Source organism: Camelina sativa, chromosome 9 (assembly GCF_000633955.1).
Source record: "Camelina sativa cultivar DH55 chromosome 9, Cs, whole genome shotgun sequence".
In the NCBI taxonomy this organism is placed as follows: Eukaryota; Viridiplantae; Streptophyta; class Magnoliopsida; order Brassicales; family Brassicaceae; genus Camelina; species Camelina sativa.
Window position 1 is genome coordinate 26,579,662 of NC_025693.1, and position 16,662 is coordinate 26,596,323.

Below are 16,662 nucleotides of genomic sequence, written 5' to 3' on the forward strand. Positions count from 1 at the left end.
TTATGCTTGGAGAAATAAATCACCAGATGGTAGACAAGCGGCAGTGAGACAGTGAGTACAAGTTACTTTTTATTGTCAGTAAGTACAAACAGTACAATTTTTTTGATAGTGGACACTAAAATTGATTACATGTTAGTGATGCAAAAAAAAAAAACCTTAGAAAAATAGTATATTCTTCAGAGAAACTAGCTGGTCTAATTATATCAAAAATTTGGACCGATTTGTGAAATACCACATCGTTTAGAAGTCTAATTATATCAAACTTTTGTTGTGAAGACTACTACTACCATGATTACCAAATAAGTCCACAATCATTTTAAAATGCCAAAGTGGTGATGACTAAGTCGACACAAAATTTTAAAAAAAAGAAAGCATAAGTCCCGGACCTAAAAACGTAAAACCTGCAGAAGAAGAAACGCCACGTGTGCAAGGAGCTTCATGAGAAGGTTCCAATGAGAATGAGATCCACCGTCATCAAAACACACACACACAGTCACACTTGTTTTAATTTTTTAATTTTTGATAACTACACTTGTTCTCAAACAAAAGTCAAATCACCATTCTCATAGACCCTACATTATTTTTTTATTATTCATTCATTCATTATGAGACGCTTGCTCATGTTTTCACCGTCCGATCACGGATCCTAGCTGTAATCAAGGGGGCAGATTTAATGAAGTAGGGTCTATGGATGAGTGTAGTAACTAGTAACTGCCCTTTCATTACGTACCCTGACATTTATTGTGTGTATTTTCTTGCATTTTGCCATTTTTGGTTTTATAATATGATTGATTATCATCTGATAATAGGATTAACTTATTTTAAGATACGATTGCTTTGTTTGTTTGTTTTTAGGATCGTTCGAAAAGTTCAACGCCGGTTAAAAATTAGTATTGCATCGGTCAAAAAAAGCATGTGAATCAGGGAAAATTATAACTTGGATCAGCGTTTACATTACCTTCTGCCTTTTTTTTTCCTTTTTTACATTGTTTGACATACTATGGACTATGGAGCACTTTCTTCAGAGTTGAGACTTCAGACCGTAACATTTTCGATTTCGTACAGTATTCATTAAATTCCGGTAATTACTTCCCGTTTATTAATTTAAGAGGATGTTCCTTAGGATATCAAAAAACCCCCCATTTCAGTACTCAACATTCAACTGCATTTAACTTCAGTAACTGTCAAAATGTAATGATGCAATGGTTAACCCGTCAGAGTAAGTAATTGTATATACACATAGAGAAGAAAATAGACTGAGAACGGTCAAACTTTTATTATTTTTTAAAGAAAATTAGGCACAAACCCTTTAATCACGTTTTGACCAAAAGAACAAAAAAAACTGTTTCAATTAGTAAACATCCCTCCGGCCCATACTATACTCTCTTCTCGACAAGGCTGGATACACTGAATTTTTTAAAAAAACTAAGGAAGGTTCCCCATTAATAAGAGAAGCACATTGCGCAATAAACATGTGATTCTATCCATAACTAAAAAGTAAAGGCAACATACCTACCATATTTACAAAATGACCTTAAACATTAATATAAAATATATAAACTAATTATATCTGAAAATGCTAATGTTAACCACCGTATATATTTGTGAATATCTTAGTTTATTTAACTTTATCTAAAAATATACTACTATTCACATTTGTGTTTAATTAAAATTAGATTAAGTTAGAATCTTTCTGTAGATTTAACTCTTTTTCTTTTCTTTTTTTTTTCTGTGGATTTAACTCTTTTTCTATAAAAAGAAAACAATTATTATTTTTTTTTTTTTTTTGGTCATCTAGTAATATTAATGAAAGAAGAGGAATACATTGTGAAATACTTTCCTCTTAAATTTACTAAAAGACTCATCAATTAATCAGTTAAAATTTTAGTATCAGGTCATTAATAAACTTTTACTCCACCCATATTTTTTTGTCGTTTCTAATAAATAAAAAAACCCAACCCGAGTAAACCCGACCCGGAGATCGTTTTCGTTGTTATCATCAAATATAATAAAATCATCAAACAGAACAAATAATTTTGAGAAGAAAGCCAAAAAAAAGAGTCTCTCGTCACCACTAACCCCAGAGTGGGGAGAGAATACAGAAGACGAAGAAGATGGGTTTGATATCAGCGAAAGAGACGAAGAACAATAACAACAACACTCGAGGAGCAATGGGTTTGCTCTTAGTCTTCTTCCCTGACCACCACAACAACAACAACGACGACTCTCCTTCTTTTTCTCCTTCGTCTTCTTCTTCATCTTCTCCGGCGGCAACAACGACTCTCTTCCGCACCAGATCTTCACGTCTTCTCCTCTCCAAAGCTCAATCAACAATCTCAATCTGTATCCTCCTCCTCTTCCTCACTCTCTTCCTCTTCACTCTCTCCACCTTCGAGCCTTCCTCTGGTTTTCCCTCCGTTTCTTCTCGTCCTCACCGTCGATTCCTCCTCAACCGCGACATCGTCGGATCTCATCCCTTCCGTCGTCGTTACGATCGATTCGCTCTCCAAGGTATGGGTACTCTGTTTCTGAGAGGAACCAGGAGCATGCAAGGCTTAATCGTCGCTCATCTCGCTTCCGACGCGACGGACGACGATCTCCGTCTCTTCATGCGTTTGCTCCACCGCTCCGGTGTCATTTCCAAATCCGACGTCGTTTTGCTCTTTAATTCGCCTTCTTCTAGATTCGCCGGATTGATCGAAGAGGAGAACGACTCGTTCTTAAAACTCGTCGATGTTCATCGGAGCTCGAATTCGTCGACGAATCAAACCGATTCTGTTTGGGGTTTCAATCTGACCAAATTCATGAAGAAGACGTCGTCTTCATCATCATCACCGGAGCCTATCTGGGGGAAGAAGACTCACAGAGCTTCAAACGATTCGTCGTTGATTAATAACTCGACCGAGTCAAGCGAGTTGACTCATGGCTCTGTAGTGGGCTTCGACGTGACTGAGTTGGATCCTGAAAACTCGCTATCCGGGTTCATGGACCACGTTCCGATAAGTTTGAGGAGGTGGGCGTGTTACCCAATGCTGCTTGGTCGAGTAAGACGCAATTTCAAACACGTTATGCTCGTCGACGCTAAAACCTCCTTGTTCCTCGGCGACCCGTTTACCCGGATTCGTAACCGGAGCCCCGAGTCAGTCCTCTTCTTCTCCTCCAAACACAGCAGCAGCAAGAAAAGTTCTGATGTCAACCCGGCGATTCTGGTCGGCGGAGCCAAAGGGATCAGGAGACTGTCGAGCTCGATGCACACTGAGATCGTGAGAGCGGCGATGCAACAGCAGCAGCACAAGAACAAGAAGAAGAGCTCTGTTACGGATTCGGTTGTGTTGAGTCAGCTCGTTGGGAATGTTCACATGGTGAAGAACTTTGAAGTGGTGACGAGTGAGTCGGCGGTGCCGGAAGCGAGTTCGCTAGCTGAGTTGAGGACGAGAAACTCGGCGGCTTCGTCGATAAAGAATCATGATATAATACAACGCGGTAATGCTAATGGTAATGGTAACAGTAATCATATTACTGATATAATTATGAAACGTATTTGTTCATGTGAATTAGATTCTTCTGTTTATAATTACTGTTAGCATTTATTAATACTTTTAAAAAAAATTACAAAAACAAAAATTTTGTACACATTTGACATTTGTTATGTTCGTAGATTTTTTTTTTTTCTTTTTTTTTACAGATGTTTTATTAGTATGTCCACGTTACGTTCTGTATTCGTTATTGATTTGGTCTCCTTCGGAAATAATCATTGATAAAATCAGGAATATATTGTTATTTTTTGCATTTTTATTATATTCAAAAATGTCGGTAATGGAACATTTTTGGAATTATTTATTTTGTTAGAAACTTCGAAATTTGTATTATTTTTAGTGGGGTTTTCGGCATATAATATTTGATTCTCATTCGGTAGATAAACTCCACAAAATTTGATTCCTCACGGGGTGGGATTACACATATCTCTGATTGTAACAGATTTTTTAGAAAGTGGCATGCAACCAAATAATTATAATTTCTTAACGTTTGAATTATGTTATACTAGTACTGTATATTGTTACATTTATAAAACAAAAAAAAAATGGTGAAAAGTCTGATCCAATTTTTAAACTGTTAGTTTCTTTCTGCAATGCATAATACTGAAAAGGAAACTAATTTTGAAAACAAATAAACTTAAAGATTTGAATAGAGTTTTAAAGATTTGAATAGAGTTTTAAAGATTTTAAATATTATGTAGAATCTGTTGTTATTAGATCAAGATTTTGAATAGAGTTTTAAAGATTTTAAATATTATGTAGAATCTGTTGTTATTAGATCAAGATTTTGTTAAACTCTGTTAAAATTGAGTGTTATTAGTTTGTGATTTATAAAAAGTCATTTAAAATCTTAACAAATCTGAGTTATTGGATTCAGACTTTTATAAAGTCATTAAAAGTTTTGTGTTATTCAATTAAAACAAAAGAATCTAGGATTCTTAATAAGTTTAATTATTATGTTATTGGTTCATGATTTTAGACACTTTCTTTACAAATTAAAGTCATGTAAAGTATCATAAAAATACAGGGATTGTTTGGAGGATTTTACAAGATTTTAGAAAACTAATCAACAAAACTCTCTAGCAATCTTTAACAATCTTTCACTTATTCATTTTTTATGATTTTGTTAAACTCTTCAAAAATCTTCATAAATCTCAAACCAATACCACCCCCTAGCTGATCTTCATAAAAAAAATATTACCACCACAAGATAACATATGACTCCGTTAATTAAATCAGTCTATGAAAAGAAGGCCTTTACGAGACCACTTATGATGATGATGATGGTATCACATGTTTCATAATTAGAAATTTTTGATTACTATATTGATTTGTTTCTGCTTGTTATAAAGACACACGTCGCATGTGGTTTATTTGGTCTTTTAGGCTGGTTAAAGTCAATTTGCCCCTACTTTTTTAATTTTTTGTCTAACATTACACAAACTTTAGAAAACATCTTTCTTCTTTAATTATTGAAACCTTATTATAATTGTATCAAAACAAACAATAGTGCCATCACGAGTTTCATCGTTGGAATCGGATTCTCAATCTTCCTGCCAATTATCTAGCATCGAAGCCTCATCAAAAGGGTATATGCATAAACTCACACATAGGAAAAAGCTCATCGTCTAATCACTTTATTCGGTTTAAACTTTTTATCTCCACTCATTACATTCACTGGTTACATAACATTTTTTTTGTTATTTTTTTTTTGGTTCAATAATGTTTTATCAAACGTTAGGATACATGTTACACAACCACTAAACTGACACACCTCTCACAATGGAACGAGATTGTGGAATTAGAAAAGCTCTCCCCAATAAATCATAAATCTCTAAACTGTTTTAAACATTAATTTCTCCGATTGCGTTTATATCCAAGCAAAGTCAATTGTTTATACTCACGCGGTCACGCCTGTTGTTCTTTCTCCAATCCGATGATTTCTCTGGATATGAAGAAGCACACAAACCTATATGTTTGTCACTTGCCTCTTTTTCCCACTTTGCATGAACCATAAGCTAGCTTATCATAAGCTATGTAATGCCCAAGCAAAACCTTTATTTAAAATTTCTTTCGGTACAAGCACTAGGTGTGCAAAACCTTCTCTGGTTACATACCATTGTTGTTTTTCGTTAATAATTTTTTTTTATTATATGTCCGTCAAAATACATTTCAAATGTTTAAACATAGAAGAAACTTCACTAATCGTTTTTTTGAATAAATATATGTTTGTGGAATTCTTAAGATAGTCAATTTAATGATAATGATAATTAAAATATTCGTTTTCTTGAAACTGCCAAGTATGTGCACATATATAGTTCTAACATATGATATAATAATATAGTAAATCAATAATTGCTTTGGATATAGATGAAGTCAGTAGTATCTTTTGTATATATGTCCACAACACACTAAAGGCGTGAACTTGTGAAAAAAAAAGGATATGAACAACAACAAAAGAAAACAAAGGAGAAAATACTTTTAAAAGATTAAAATAAAAGTGGGGTTGGTTCTTCTTTCAAGGAGTAGTGTAGCAAGATTTTTAAGTGGCTTCATTTAGATGCCAAGAATTCACAATTATCCATAACAAGTAGGCGTGCTTTTCCTTTACTTTTCTTCATTTACCATATCAACGACGTTTATTCTAAAGTAATACAGTTCTCCAATCAACTATCGTAGTGATCAAATCACTCAATGTAGTAAAAACCTTATTTTATGTATTGAAAACACTTTTTTAGTGATGGTGTTGGAGTTTTCTAATGAGCTACTATGGCCAAGTTATGGAGCTTCCCAGCCTTGGCTATTAGTATACAATTAAGAGAGAAGCTAAACTTTAATTAAATTAAAGTTTTTTTGTTAAGCTTTATAGGTCGCGCAGCCGCACCTTTAATTCTTTAATAGTGTTAGAACGAACACTGACAAAGTGACAAAAATGATAAATTTCATTTAATGAATTTAGCAAGTGGCTTGCCGGAAATAGTAACTTTGTAGTGGTAATGGAGGAGAGTTATACTTATGTATTTATGTTATACGATTAAGGATTGAAATCATTCATTCTCTCTTCCTACTAAATTTATAACATGACTGTACGTTGTTTATTCTATTTCTATCCGTGGAAATGAACGATTTACTACAAGAAACATGAGATTTTAAGGTTAATTTTCTAAATAAATTTCTTTCTTTCATTTCATAGTAGTATAGTATTTTAAAAGTGGTCTAGTGTAAGTATTTATTTCCTTGAGAAACAAAAGTATTTGTTAATTCAATTCATCCATATGTTGGCAAAAGCAGAAAAGGAACCGACACTCTTTTCTTCCATACATGTGTCAATACCTCATTGGTAGTACAGGTTGCATTTTCCATTTAGAGTGTGGACCCTCTCCAGCTTAGACAGAGAGTTCGTGCAAAGACTCTCTACTAGATACTGTTGTATATGACTGCTGCGTGCTGACCTGTCCCTCGCTCGAAACCGACGACGTATATTTCCCAGCCAAAGTTCATACGTAACTTCCAAGATTTTTTGTATGTCGGTTCTTTTATAAGATCAATACCACTTTTGTAACGACGATTACATGTTAGTATTTTGACTAACATAAGTGATGTTTAATGCGATTCTTACGTTTTATGGGTTTAATTTAGTTTGTTTAAGTATGAGTGACTATAAATGCAGTTCTTATAAACAAGAATTAAATTATCGTGTTAGGTGATAACCATTTTTCCAAAAGAAGATTTATTGTGAGCACTTAGTGTGTTGGATTCCATCGAATCTTGTGTGTGTTTTATTATCATCACCACCTTGGAAAATAATGCAGAAAAAGTGACGTAATCATTATTCTGATTCCCAACTAATTTTTTTCCTTGATTTGTTGGACAGTAAAAAAAGAAGGATGAGAAATTTAGATACCAAATTGGTGGATACCATGAAGACATAAATGAGGTTGTTCTTCTTTAAATTCCTTACTTTTCTGATCACTTCATGATACTGATAAATAATTTCACTGCAATTACTTCGACACACATTTCTGTCTTGATGTACTACTATAAATATGACAGCTTAAGCTTTGCTAGCTGAACATACATAGAAGTGGAACAACAAAATCAAGTGGTGTGTCTCAATTGTCAAACGAATCTAAAACACCCATACATTGATATTTATTGAGTTTACAAGTAGACGTTTCTGTTCTTTAACAATCAAAATAATGTGAAATCCAAATCAAAGAATTTACTAACCACCACCACACAAGACACAGCTGTCCTGACCCCCCAAAAAAAAACCCCCAAAAAAATGCACAACAATTTATGATATATCAAATCATTACAATAACACACATCATTTTGTGATGAGAATATGAAGAATCAAAACCCGGATCCCAACCCCACCCATGAAGAAGAAATATTTTAGAAAAATCAAAACAATTATAGGAAAAATGAAGGAACAACAAAAGAAAGAACTGTTCATTGTCTTCATAGCTGCAGCACTGAGGTCAATACATAACCAATAACACAAATGGCAAATCGTGTCTTTGATCTTAGTATATATCTGAGGAGGACCATTGGATGTTTCCACCTGCAATTTTTGTTTTTTGTTTTGGGAGAATTCTTAAAACAAGTCGAATTTCTTTTTCAGTAAATCTTGTTTCCATCTAGGCAACTTGTAGAATGCTTCTTTCTCCATCCCAAATACAGTCTTGAACTCTTCCTCAGACAGGTAAGCCTGATAGATTGGGTTGAGTAATATGATACCGACAATTCATGCTCAAATTAATAAAAAAGCTAATTCGGCTCAAGTGATTCACCTCTCTGCGTTTAAAGTCAATTCCTGTCACTGGTTTCTCAGATTTGGCTTGTAGTCGTTCATAGGTGAAGGTTGCTCCAGTTGTTTCTGCTTCAGAATCATCCTGCTTTGGTTTTACTTCCTCAACACTTGCTTCTGCCGTAGGTGAAGCTTCCTCATCTTCTTTGGCTTCAGTAGCTTCTTCGGAAGCCTCCACTTCTGAGAAAGCTTTCTCATCTTTTGCTTCAGCTGTAAACCACAGATACTCACAGTGATCAAGCGATAAAGAGTTCAAGGTATACTGACATAAGGACTACGCTTGTAGGTTACAGTCTGTTTCTGCAGATAGCAAATTCTACATTTTTACTTTTGTTTAATCAAAAATCATGTGTCTTGTATGGTTTGTACTTATCTGCAATAGATCAATACTGTTAAAGAACTTACCAGAAGGGCTCGTATCAGGTGATTTCTTTTTCTCGGCAGTGAGCACTTGCGAGAGAGCAGCCACTGCTGCTGCTCTTTGTGACGCCTGACTTGTCAATCCTGGTCTTTGTGGAGGTGACTTTGATGATGGTGAAGAATTAAATGCAGATGATAAGGCGGCTAAAGCTTCAGCTCTTTGTCTTGGACCTCCTTGACTTCCATTTGATCTATCTCGGCTCTGCAGTTAAAACAAAGATCAAGAACATGGGACAATAGTAGCTGTGATTTGCTAAACATGCCACAGTAAAAAGCAACTAGCAAAACGCTAGATACTAACTAGAATTATGTTCCGTGCCTAAGCTGAAAAGCAGTAAGCAGATATGCGCCTTAACGACTTAAACCCTAATATGTGCCTTAACGGTTAAAACCCTAAAAAATATTTGAAGGCAGTCAAAGGTTTGGATAAATTTGAGAAATTCATGACAGGGAACCTCATTAAAAATGGATTCAGAGCCTTTTTTCTTCATGGAAGTTCACATGATATGTCAATATCTTCATAAGTGTATCATAAAGAATCTAGTAGAAACATCAAATAGGAGCTTAGAGTCTTTACCGGAGAGCTTGTTCTCCCGGAAGAAGAATTAAATGCAGATGTCAGAGCAGCCAAAGCAGCTGCCCTTTGCCTTGGTCCTTGGTTCCCACTGCTAGACTGATCCTGTAGCAGAGGGGTATATTGTAAATCAACGGTTCCGAATGTAATATAGTATATAACAAAGGAGAGTCATCTATATCTGGGTTTCCATCGTCACATCTGTTCTTCTCTGCTACTGTTAAACAAGGAAACATAAAACACAGGCATGTTGTATCTCCAACTTCCCCAGTAAGCATCTTAACTAAGTGTTTACCTCAACAACGTGGTGTGTACCAAGTAATAATGCTGCCTTCTTCTGGAAGGAATTCCCTTGCACCTGTATTACAGATAAACATACCCAAGCTAAATCTGAGAAAAAGAAGTGGAACTTTACCGAAAAGTCAATGGAAATCAGACCAAAATTCGTGCGTTCTGACAGAGCTTCCCCTCAGTTTAATATAGATCTATCCTCCTCTATAAATGTAGAGCTTCCTCAGTTTTAACTAGCCTACTGTTCAATTTAACAAATGAGGATGTGATCTAAGGGTGCTGACAACAGAACTGGCATTTGCATAGAGTGTAACAAAATTAATTCCTTATCATTGAGTATGAACCCGAACCCTCTCTAACACCATCACATTAACAGCACCCTATTAAAAATAGACTCCCTTCTCATGCTAATAACCCAAAAGATATCTGCCAACAGAAAACCTTACAGTAGCTTTAGTAGAATCCCATGAAAAATAAGTGGTGAAGAAGCAGGGTTCATTTCCCTCCGTGATTCTGTATAATGGAACTTTTGGAGATAAGCCTTCCAGGGAACCAGCCAGATCTATGTATCTCTGCGCAAAACTGGACAATGAGCAAACAAGATAGAATAGGAGCAGCATTAACAGATGCCGGGAAGCAAAATTGATGAAGCATATTACCTGGCCAATCTCAAAGGCAGTTTGTTTTTCCTTGGGATCCACACATTGACCAACCCAGACAAAAACTTCAGCATGAGTATCTAGTAAATGCATTTCCTCCGTCAAGAGGTCATCTTGATCAAAGTTGTGAATCTCTTCAACCTGTGCAAGGTAATGTTAAAACATGCACACATCTTGATAAAAAAAACATTGGATATTTTTTTCCTAAATTCTTACCTGAAACTTTCCTGAGGATCCATGTAGACACATTGTAAAGAAGAAGATAACGTTAGTATATGCAAGTTTATTAACAAAAAATATGACCCTATTAGAGATGGTTTAACCCTCAGAATTGAGATCCCGAATTCAATTACCTCTGTTAAAGGAAAAAGAGAACAAGTGAGGATCCCTGACAGTCTCAGCGGAAACCTTCTTGCTGGTGAAGTTCTGTTTTCCCCCAAGTGCAAACCAAAAGGATGAGCTCTCCGTTCCCTCTTTTGCGTGCTTGATAGTAGTCCCAGGCTGACTTATCAAGAAAAAAGATGATTAATTTACCAATTGAAGAACAGTGATAAGAAGTACAAGTGAAGTTTTTATTTAGTAAGCTTTATATAAATTATACAGCCTCGGCCTAGACAATTTCAGCTAAACTAAAATCTAAGATAGCACCATTAGAAAGTACCTTTAAAAATTCAGCAACTTTAGCAGCCAGTTCTTGTTGCTCATGCGTACTTTGGTTTCCATGCCAAAGGAACATGGAAGTACCAGATTGCAGAAGGAAGCAGTCATAAGAGTTTAAAGAAGTCGCCACCTGCAGAAAGGAGTAACAGAACATTACATGATCACACAAATAGGTAGCCAAGGTTTGAACAGTGAAAAGTAGAAAAATGACTTCGCAAGAGAGAACATAAAGTAGGAAAGTACCGATTCAACTTGTAGTGCCTTATTATTGTGAACTCCAGTTCCAGATACTTGAATAAGTGCAATTGATTCCGGAGTGTAGGTTTCATCTGACGAACCTTTCTCTGTCATACTATTTTTGTAACCAGAGCTCAAACCACCCTAAAAGTTAATGTAACTATATCAATTACCAATATATTGTCTTGCAGCAAAAAATCAACTTGTATTAACAATGAAAAGAAAAATACCTTAAGAACCACCATATGTTGAAAAAGTGCAACAAATTGTGGAGGTTCTTTACCCTCATATACACGGGCCTGCAAGATGATCAAGTTATTTAACAATCTTTCAGTGCCAGTGGCCATTACTTACAATAACAAAACATGGTACCTGCACTGGTCGTCCCTTCAACGAATTTGTCATTATGCCCGCTAGACGAACTGCTGTTTCTTGATCCTCCTAAACTCGGGAGAAAACAAAAGTTAGACGAATAAATTCAACATGTTCAAATATGTACATGAAGCCATAAACTGAATACATGAAATCCATCACAATCTGTACTCAAACTTTGAGGGCTACCTCAAAAGTCAAGAGGCAATAGCTCATAACAATAAAATACAATATTAACAACATCCCTCAATAACTAAAGATTAAAACTGCAGAAAATTCACAAATATGAAGTTTGCAACCTCCTGCTCCTTATAAGATTGATACCCAAAATAGAAGATAAAATCATACAGACCCAACCAGGTTTCAAGCTTACTTATAAAATCTCGTATAAGAAAGAGAACACCAGGAAGAAGCTAAAACATGCCGGCTTAGTCAATATATCATGTCTTAGTATCCTCTTTCCAGTAACTAACAGAGGAGCTAAGAATACTAATAGAAGACATCGGGACTTCTTTTTCTTCTATTAATAAAGATATTAAAGGACCACATAGCAGTCCTCAGCATGTTATTTTCCAATCCTTTTCCCATGATTACCTGATTACTATTCTTTCCAAACCAACAGCACAGGAAGTAGTCTTCTTTCCTTTCACCAGAATGGTAAGTATAAAGGACCACATAGCAGTCCCCAGAATAGAGTTTTCCGACATCATCTTTGGATAGAGGAGTCTTGGAGTTGCCATCAATGTACCAAACCTATTACACGAGCTTAATGAGTTCGGATGAAATTAACCAATTAAGATTCAGTAAATAACAGCACAATAAGTCGGGAGACACAACAGACCTCCAACTTTCCGCCTCCTTCAAGCAATGGTGGAATCTCCTCATTAACTGTTGTGCTTTTTGACAGGCCCTTTAACCCAACACCTTGTTGCTTAAGTAATGCTACATAATAGCAAAGTACCAAAGTAAGTCAGGGCTAAGAGATGACTCTATTTTTTTACTAACGATTAGAGTACCAACACAATCGTTACCAGCGACTTTTCCTCGTCCTTCTTCGTTAGCAGGAGTTGCGGAGCCTGATGGCCAAGAGTCAAAGTTAGACTTGAAAGAATGAGGCTCATAACCTTGGATAACACGGGTTATGCGTGTCGCCTTTGGCCTATTTTCACTAGCAACAAAATCCTGGAGAGGATAGTAAAAGTGAGAACCGATGCTCAGATATTCTAAGGGCTAAGCAAGTTAGCCGATTCTAGCTTTACCTCAGCAGCTTGGATAGCAGTTTTTCTCTCTTCCACTTGAGTCACTCGGCCAACCCAGATAAATACCTCAGAACCGCAGTCCAAAAGGTAGCATTTATTGTTTTCCAGCATAGATTTGGATAAATCACCTTCTATAGATTCCACCTTACCATCCGCGATACTAAAAAGGGGGCAACTATAAATCAACTTCCATAAAATAAGGCATAAATGGGTAATATTGAAAACAAAATGACTATTAAGCCATCAGGGTAGCGTTATATAACAGTGGTTAGAGCAAAAAAACAGCCGAACACCAATAGAGCAGATCAAAAGGAAGATAAGTACCTATAAAGCTTAGGCGGAGTTGTCTCCGGAATAATTTCATCCTCACTAGCAACCTTCCTTGCTATTGGAGCAAAACCCCCAAAGAGGACCCAGAACTCGCCAGAATCTGATTCTGTATCTAATTTTCCATCATCTGTTATGCAAGGAAATCATTATTCATGCATGAGTACCAAAATAAATTGTACCACACAAAAAACTTAATTGAGCATCCAACTGCTGCTTGATTGACTGAGCAAACCGTGAAAAGAGGATATTCAAAAATTAACTGTAAAGTGTAAATTCATCTAATGCAACTTACCAACAATAGCAACGTCACAGGTTCCTTCATGAAACTTGTCTTTCAAATATTGAACAACTACCAACGCCTTAGCTCTCTCTTGGATATTTGAATTTGCACCATTAAACTGATAAATCTTTTCCTTGGTGTCCAAGATAAACACATCATCATGATTCAGTGATGAACGAGCAAAAGGAACCTACACAAGAAGACAGATGAGTAAATACTTAGTAGTACTCATGCGAAGAGAGTACACCACTTCAAAATATCTGCAGAAACCTGCTTCAAGTGGACAGCACGTTTCCCTTTGCAGGTATACAGCCGGGTTTCAAACTCATCCTCCTCAGTTTTTCTAAATCCAGACGCAACACCGCCCTCTAGTGGTATAATGCAAGGCTTGAAGTAAGACAAGAATTTGTCAGATTCATGACCTTGAATTTCACGGTATTGGACAGCTCGGCCTCCAAGAGCTGCATCAAGTTCAACTGTCTTGACAGCTGCTGTTCCAGCTTCATCCTGGAATCGTCATTCGTAGATTAGTAATAATGGTGATTCATCTTTGCTTGTATTCAAAATACATGAAGTTAGTAATATATGCTTTCATTCTACAAAAACTCCGAAAATAATACCTGGCTGGTATCTTTACCAATCCAAAAATGTATATCAAATAGATAAGCGCCACCCTTATTCTGTGTTGTCTGCACATATGAAAGATAAAGATGATTAATAAAAGGAGCATATAGTTCATACATATGATTAGACAAGTAAGCATGTTCTGTAAGCTAGTATAAAGGTATTATCTTATAATCTTCTCTTGATAAGTGTATATAAAAAGGGAAAAAGAACAGTGGAAGAAATTCCAAACCTGCAAGACAATGTAAGTATCTCCCATATAGAACTTTCCATGTTCAGACTTCGGCACTGGCACTGGTTCAAAATTTTCGATTCTCCAGATTTCAGTACCTCTAAGTAATGTTAAGTTCAACATCTCAGACAGCAGTAAAACATTCAACAATACCAACAAACTAGTGCATACCCACAAGAAATTGCATTTTCCTCTCTGTACTTCCGTTCATCAGTAGGAAACAATTATAAATTGCTTCACCACCTTACACTAATATTATAGCAAAGCGGGAAATAAATATTGTGAAAGGATACGGTTTCTGCCCGATTCCTTGAAACGCAGGATCCAATACTTTAGTTGACCCAGACATTTTGTATGCAATAGTTAATCTCTTCCTTTATGTGAAAATACAATAAACCACCTGTCGAAAAACATAGAGCAAGCAGAAAAAAAATAAGAAGGTAAGAGATTGTTTAGTAAGCTGAAAAATGGCGATTGGATAGGACTCTATAGAACACTAAAGAGCAACATAAAGGTGACGCTTATATGATTGAATTTGTAAATGAAATCATGTTTGAGCAATATATTAATTAACTCAACAACAATCTTGCAAAGAGTAGTCAGTTCTCTCCCGCAATTCATTATTGCCTGGAACATCATTCAAGATATTGTGTGATTCCTCAAGGAAAGGGGTTCTAAACTGAGCTTGGCTGTCACTCTGAGTTTTCATGTCTGGCTAAAAGCTCGGTAGTGAATGATATACATCACTGAACATGAGCAGAGGGAATACAATGGAACTCTTATAAGATTTACTTATACGAATACTGAAACAACCTTCCCCGCCACCAAACTGTAGTAGTAGTAATCCATTAAAATACAGTGTTAAGGCTTCAAAACTTTATTAACACTTAATTTCCAAGTAAGAGCTTGAGGATGTCATGTTATAGTGAACACAAAACCACTTGCTACACAAGAAAACTCGGTCGTGATCCAGCTTTGAAGTAATATACACACTCACAGAAATCCTGTTTTTTGTGTATTGGTTTGAAGATTTGGGTCAGCTAGAGATCGAGAAAAATTCTAGTTGATCAATGTGTACCGTGTACTACATCAAAGTGGTTCCCTCTTGTTTCTTATCATCCGCTGTGGCTCTAATAAGTCTTAAGTTCAGAGAAACTCTTAAAGTTAAGCAATTTCAAGGAAATAATCAGAACCCGGAATATCAACTAATTGGATAAAATTACAAACAATTTAAGGAGAGATCAAGCACGAAGCAGAACGAGAAACTTAGATACAAGAGGTAGAAACCCAGAGATCCAATTCNAAAAAAAAAAAAAAAAAAAAAAACGCTAATTGAATCGAAATCAGCTGATCCATGTAAAAACACATACCTGAAAAGACAGATCTTCGAGTAGCATGCACTGTGAAAAAAAAAGAGATCAGGAACAAGGAAACAGGATGAAGAAGAGAGAAAAAGAAAAGGAGGAAGCAAAATTGAATTATTGAAAGGAGGAGACGTGCGCTGTGTTATAGCGTCTCTCTCTGTTTATGTACCTTTTTTAATTCTCTTTTTGCTTTATTATCCAAAGACAGATTTATAGAATCGAGTTTCGTTTTCGTGGGAGATTATATGATTTTTTACAGTGTGCGTAGTAGACGAGGTGAGGAAGACGAAGGAGGAGACATCATATGTTTTTAAGGAAAGAAGAAGAAGACCAGAGACCCCCTTTTTATTATATGATGTAAAATTATAATATTGTATTGAGGCAAAAAGCATTAAAGATGATGATGTCCACAGTAATTATGGCTTCCCTTTTTTTTTTCTTTTTTTTAACCTTCTAATTATTATTATTTTTAATCTTGATTCTTCACCAATGTCTTAGAAAAAAAAAAAAAAAATTTACTACCTTCATACTGAGTTTGAACTTGGTACACGATGTTAAAAAGCTCGAACATGAACAGAAAAAAATTAAACTTTGAAGCATTATCATAAGACACTAACTATTATTTTAAAGACCATCATCATTTCAAGACGACATTGGGTCCATTTCGCATGTGAATAGGCACAACACAAACATTAAAACTCTTTTTAAAAAGATTACATTATATATAAATGGTTGCAGTGGTTAGGGCGGACAAATCTATCTGCGGATCAGACCGCTTTTTATTTACCATTCATCATGTGTAGTCCGCAGTGCAATCTACAGAAAACAGAAACAAAACCGCAGCGGACCAACTGCGGACCGCTTTTCCTTACAAATAGACTTGGACCGCAGCGGTCTGTTGTCCACACTTAAAACATAGCGGTCTGGTCCGCAGACAGATTTGTCCGCTCCAACCGCAGTTACCATTCAGACCCTATGGTTGTGAATGGTTGCAGCGGTTGGGGCGGACAA

At 35.9% G+C, this 16,662-nt stretch overlaps 2 protein-coding genes across 2 annotated transcripts; one reads left to right on the plus strand and one right to left on the minus strand.

Annotated features, from left to right (window-relative positions):
- LOC104712410 lies at positions 2,023-3,780 on the plus strand. Its single transcript, XM_010429310.2, has one exon. It carries the CDS (start codon positions 2,115-2,117, stop codon positions 3,582-3,584), a length of 1,470 nt encoding a protein of 489 aa, XP_010427612.1. The 5' UTR covers positions 2,023-2,114; the 3' UTR covers positions 3,585-3,780.
- On the minus strand, positions 7,739-15,992 carry LOC104712411 (villin-3-like). Its single transcript, XM_010429311.2, has 25 exons — positions 15,821-15,992; positions 15,658-15,687; positions 14,581-14,687; positions 14,288-14,387; positions 14,052-14,120; positions 13,702-13,938; positions 13,444-13,621; positions 13,146-13,278; positions 12,822-12,981; positions 12,594-12,744; positions 12,404-12,504; positions 12,157-12,315; positions 11,563-11,631; positions 11,421-11,489; positions 11,197-11,334; positions 10,955-11,083; positions 10,647-10,794; positions 10,510-10,520; positions 10,294-10,434; positions 10,081-10,206; positions 9,639-9,701; positions 9,347-9,448; positions 8,755-8,971; positions 8,333-8,559; positions 7,739-8,250 (listed from the first exon to the last, which is right to left on the minus strand). Exons 3-25 carry the CDS (start codon positions 14,634-14,636, stop codon positions 8,137-8,139), a joined length of 2,898 nt encoding a protein of 965 aa, XP_010427613.1. The 5' UTR covers positions 14,637-14,687; positions 15,658-15,687; positions 15,821-15,992; the 3' UTR covers positions 7,739-8,136.

Coding starts and splice junctions, on each gene's coding strand:
- LOC104712411 (XM_010429311.2), bottom strand. CDS start 14,636: ATGTCTGGGTCAACTAAAGTATTGGATCCTGCGTTTCAAGGAATCGGG. Junction 12,982..13,145: donor ACTCCGCCTAAGCTTTATAG/GTACTTATCTTC, acceptor CCCCCTTTTTAG/TATCGCGGATGGTAAGGTGG. Junction 12,505..12,593: donor AGGACGAGGAAAAGTCGCTG/GTAACGATTGTG, acceptor GCTATTATGTAG/CATTACTTAAGCAACAAGGT.
- LOC104712410 (XM_010429310.2), top strand. CDS start 2,115: ATGGGTTTGATATCAGCGAAAGAGACGAAGAACAATAACAACAACACT.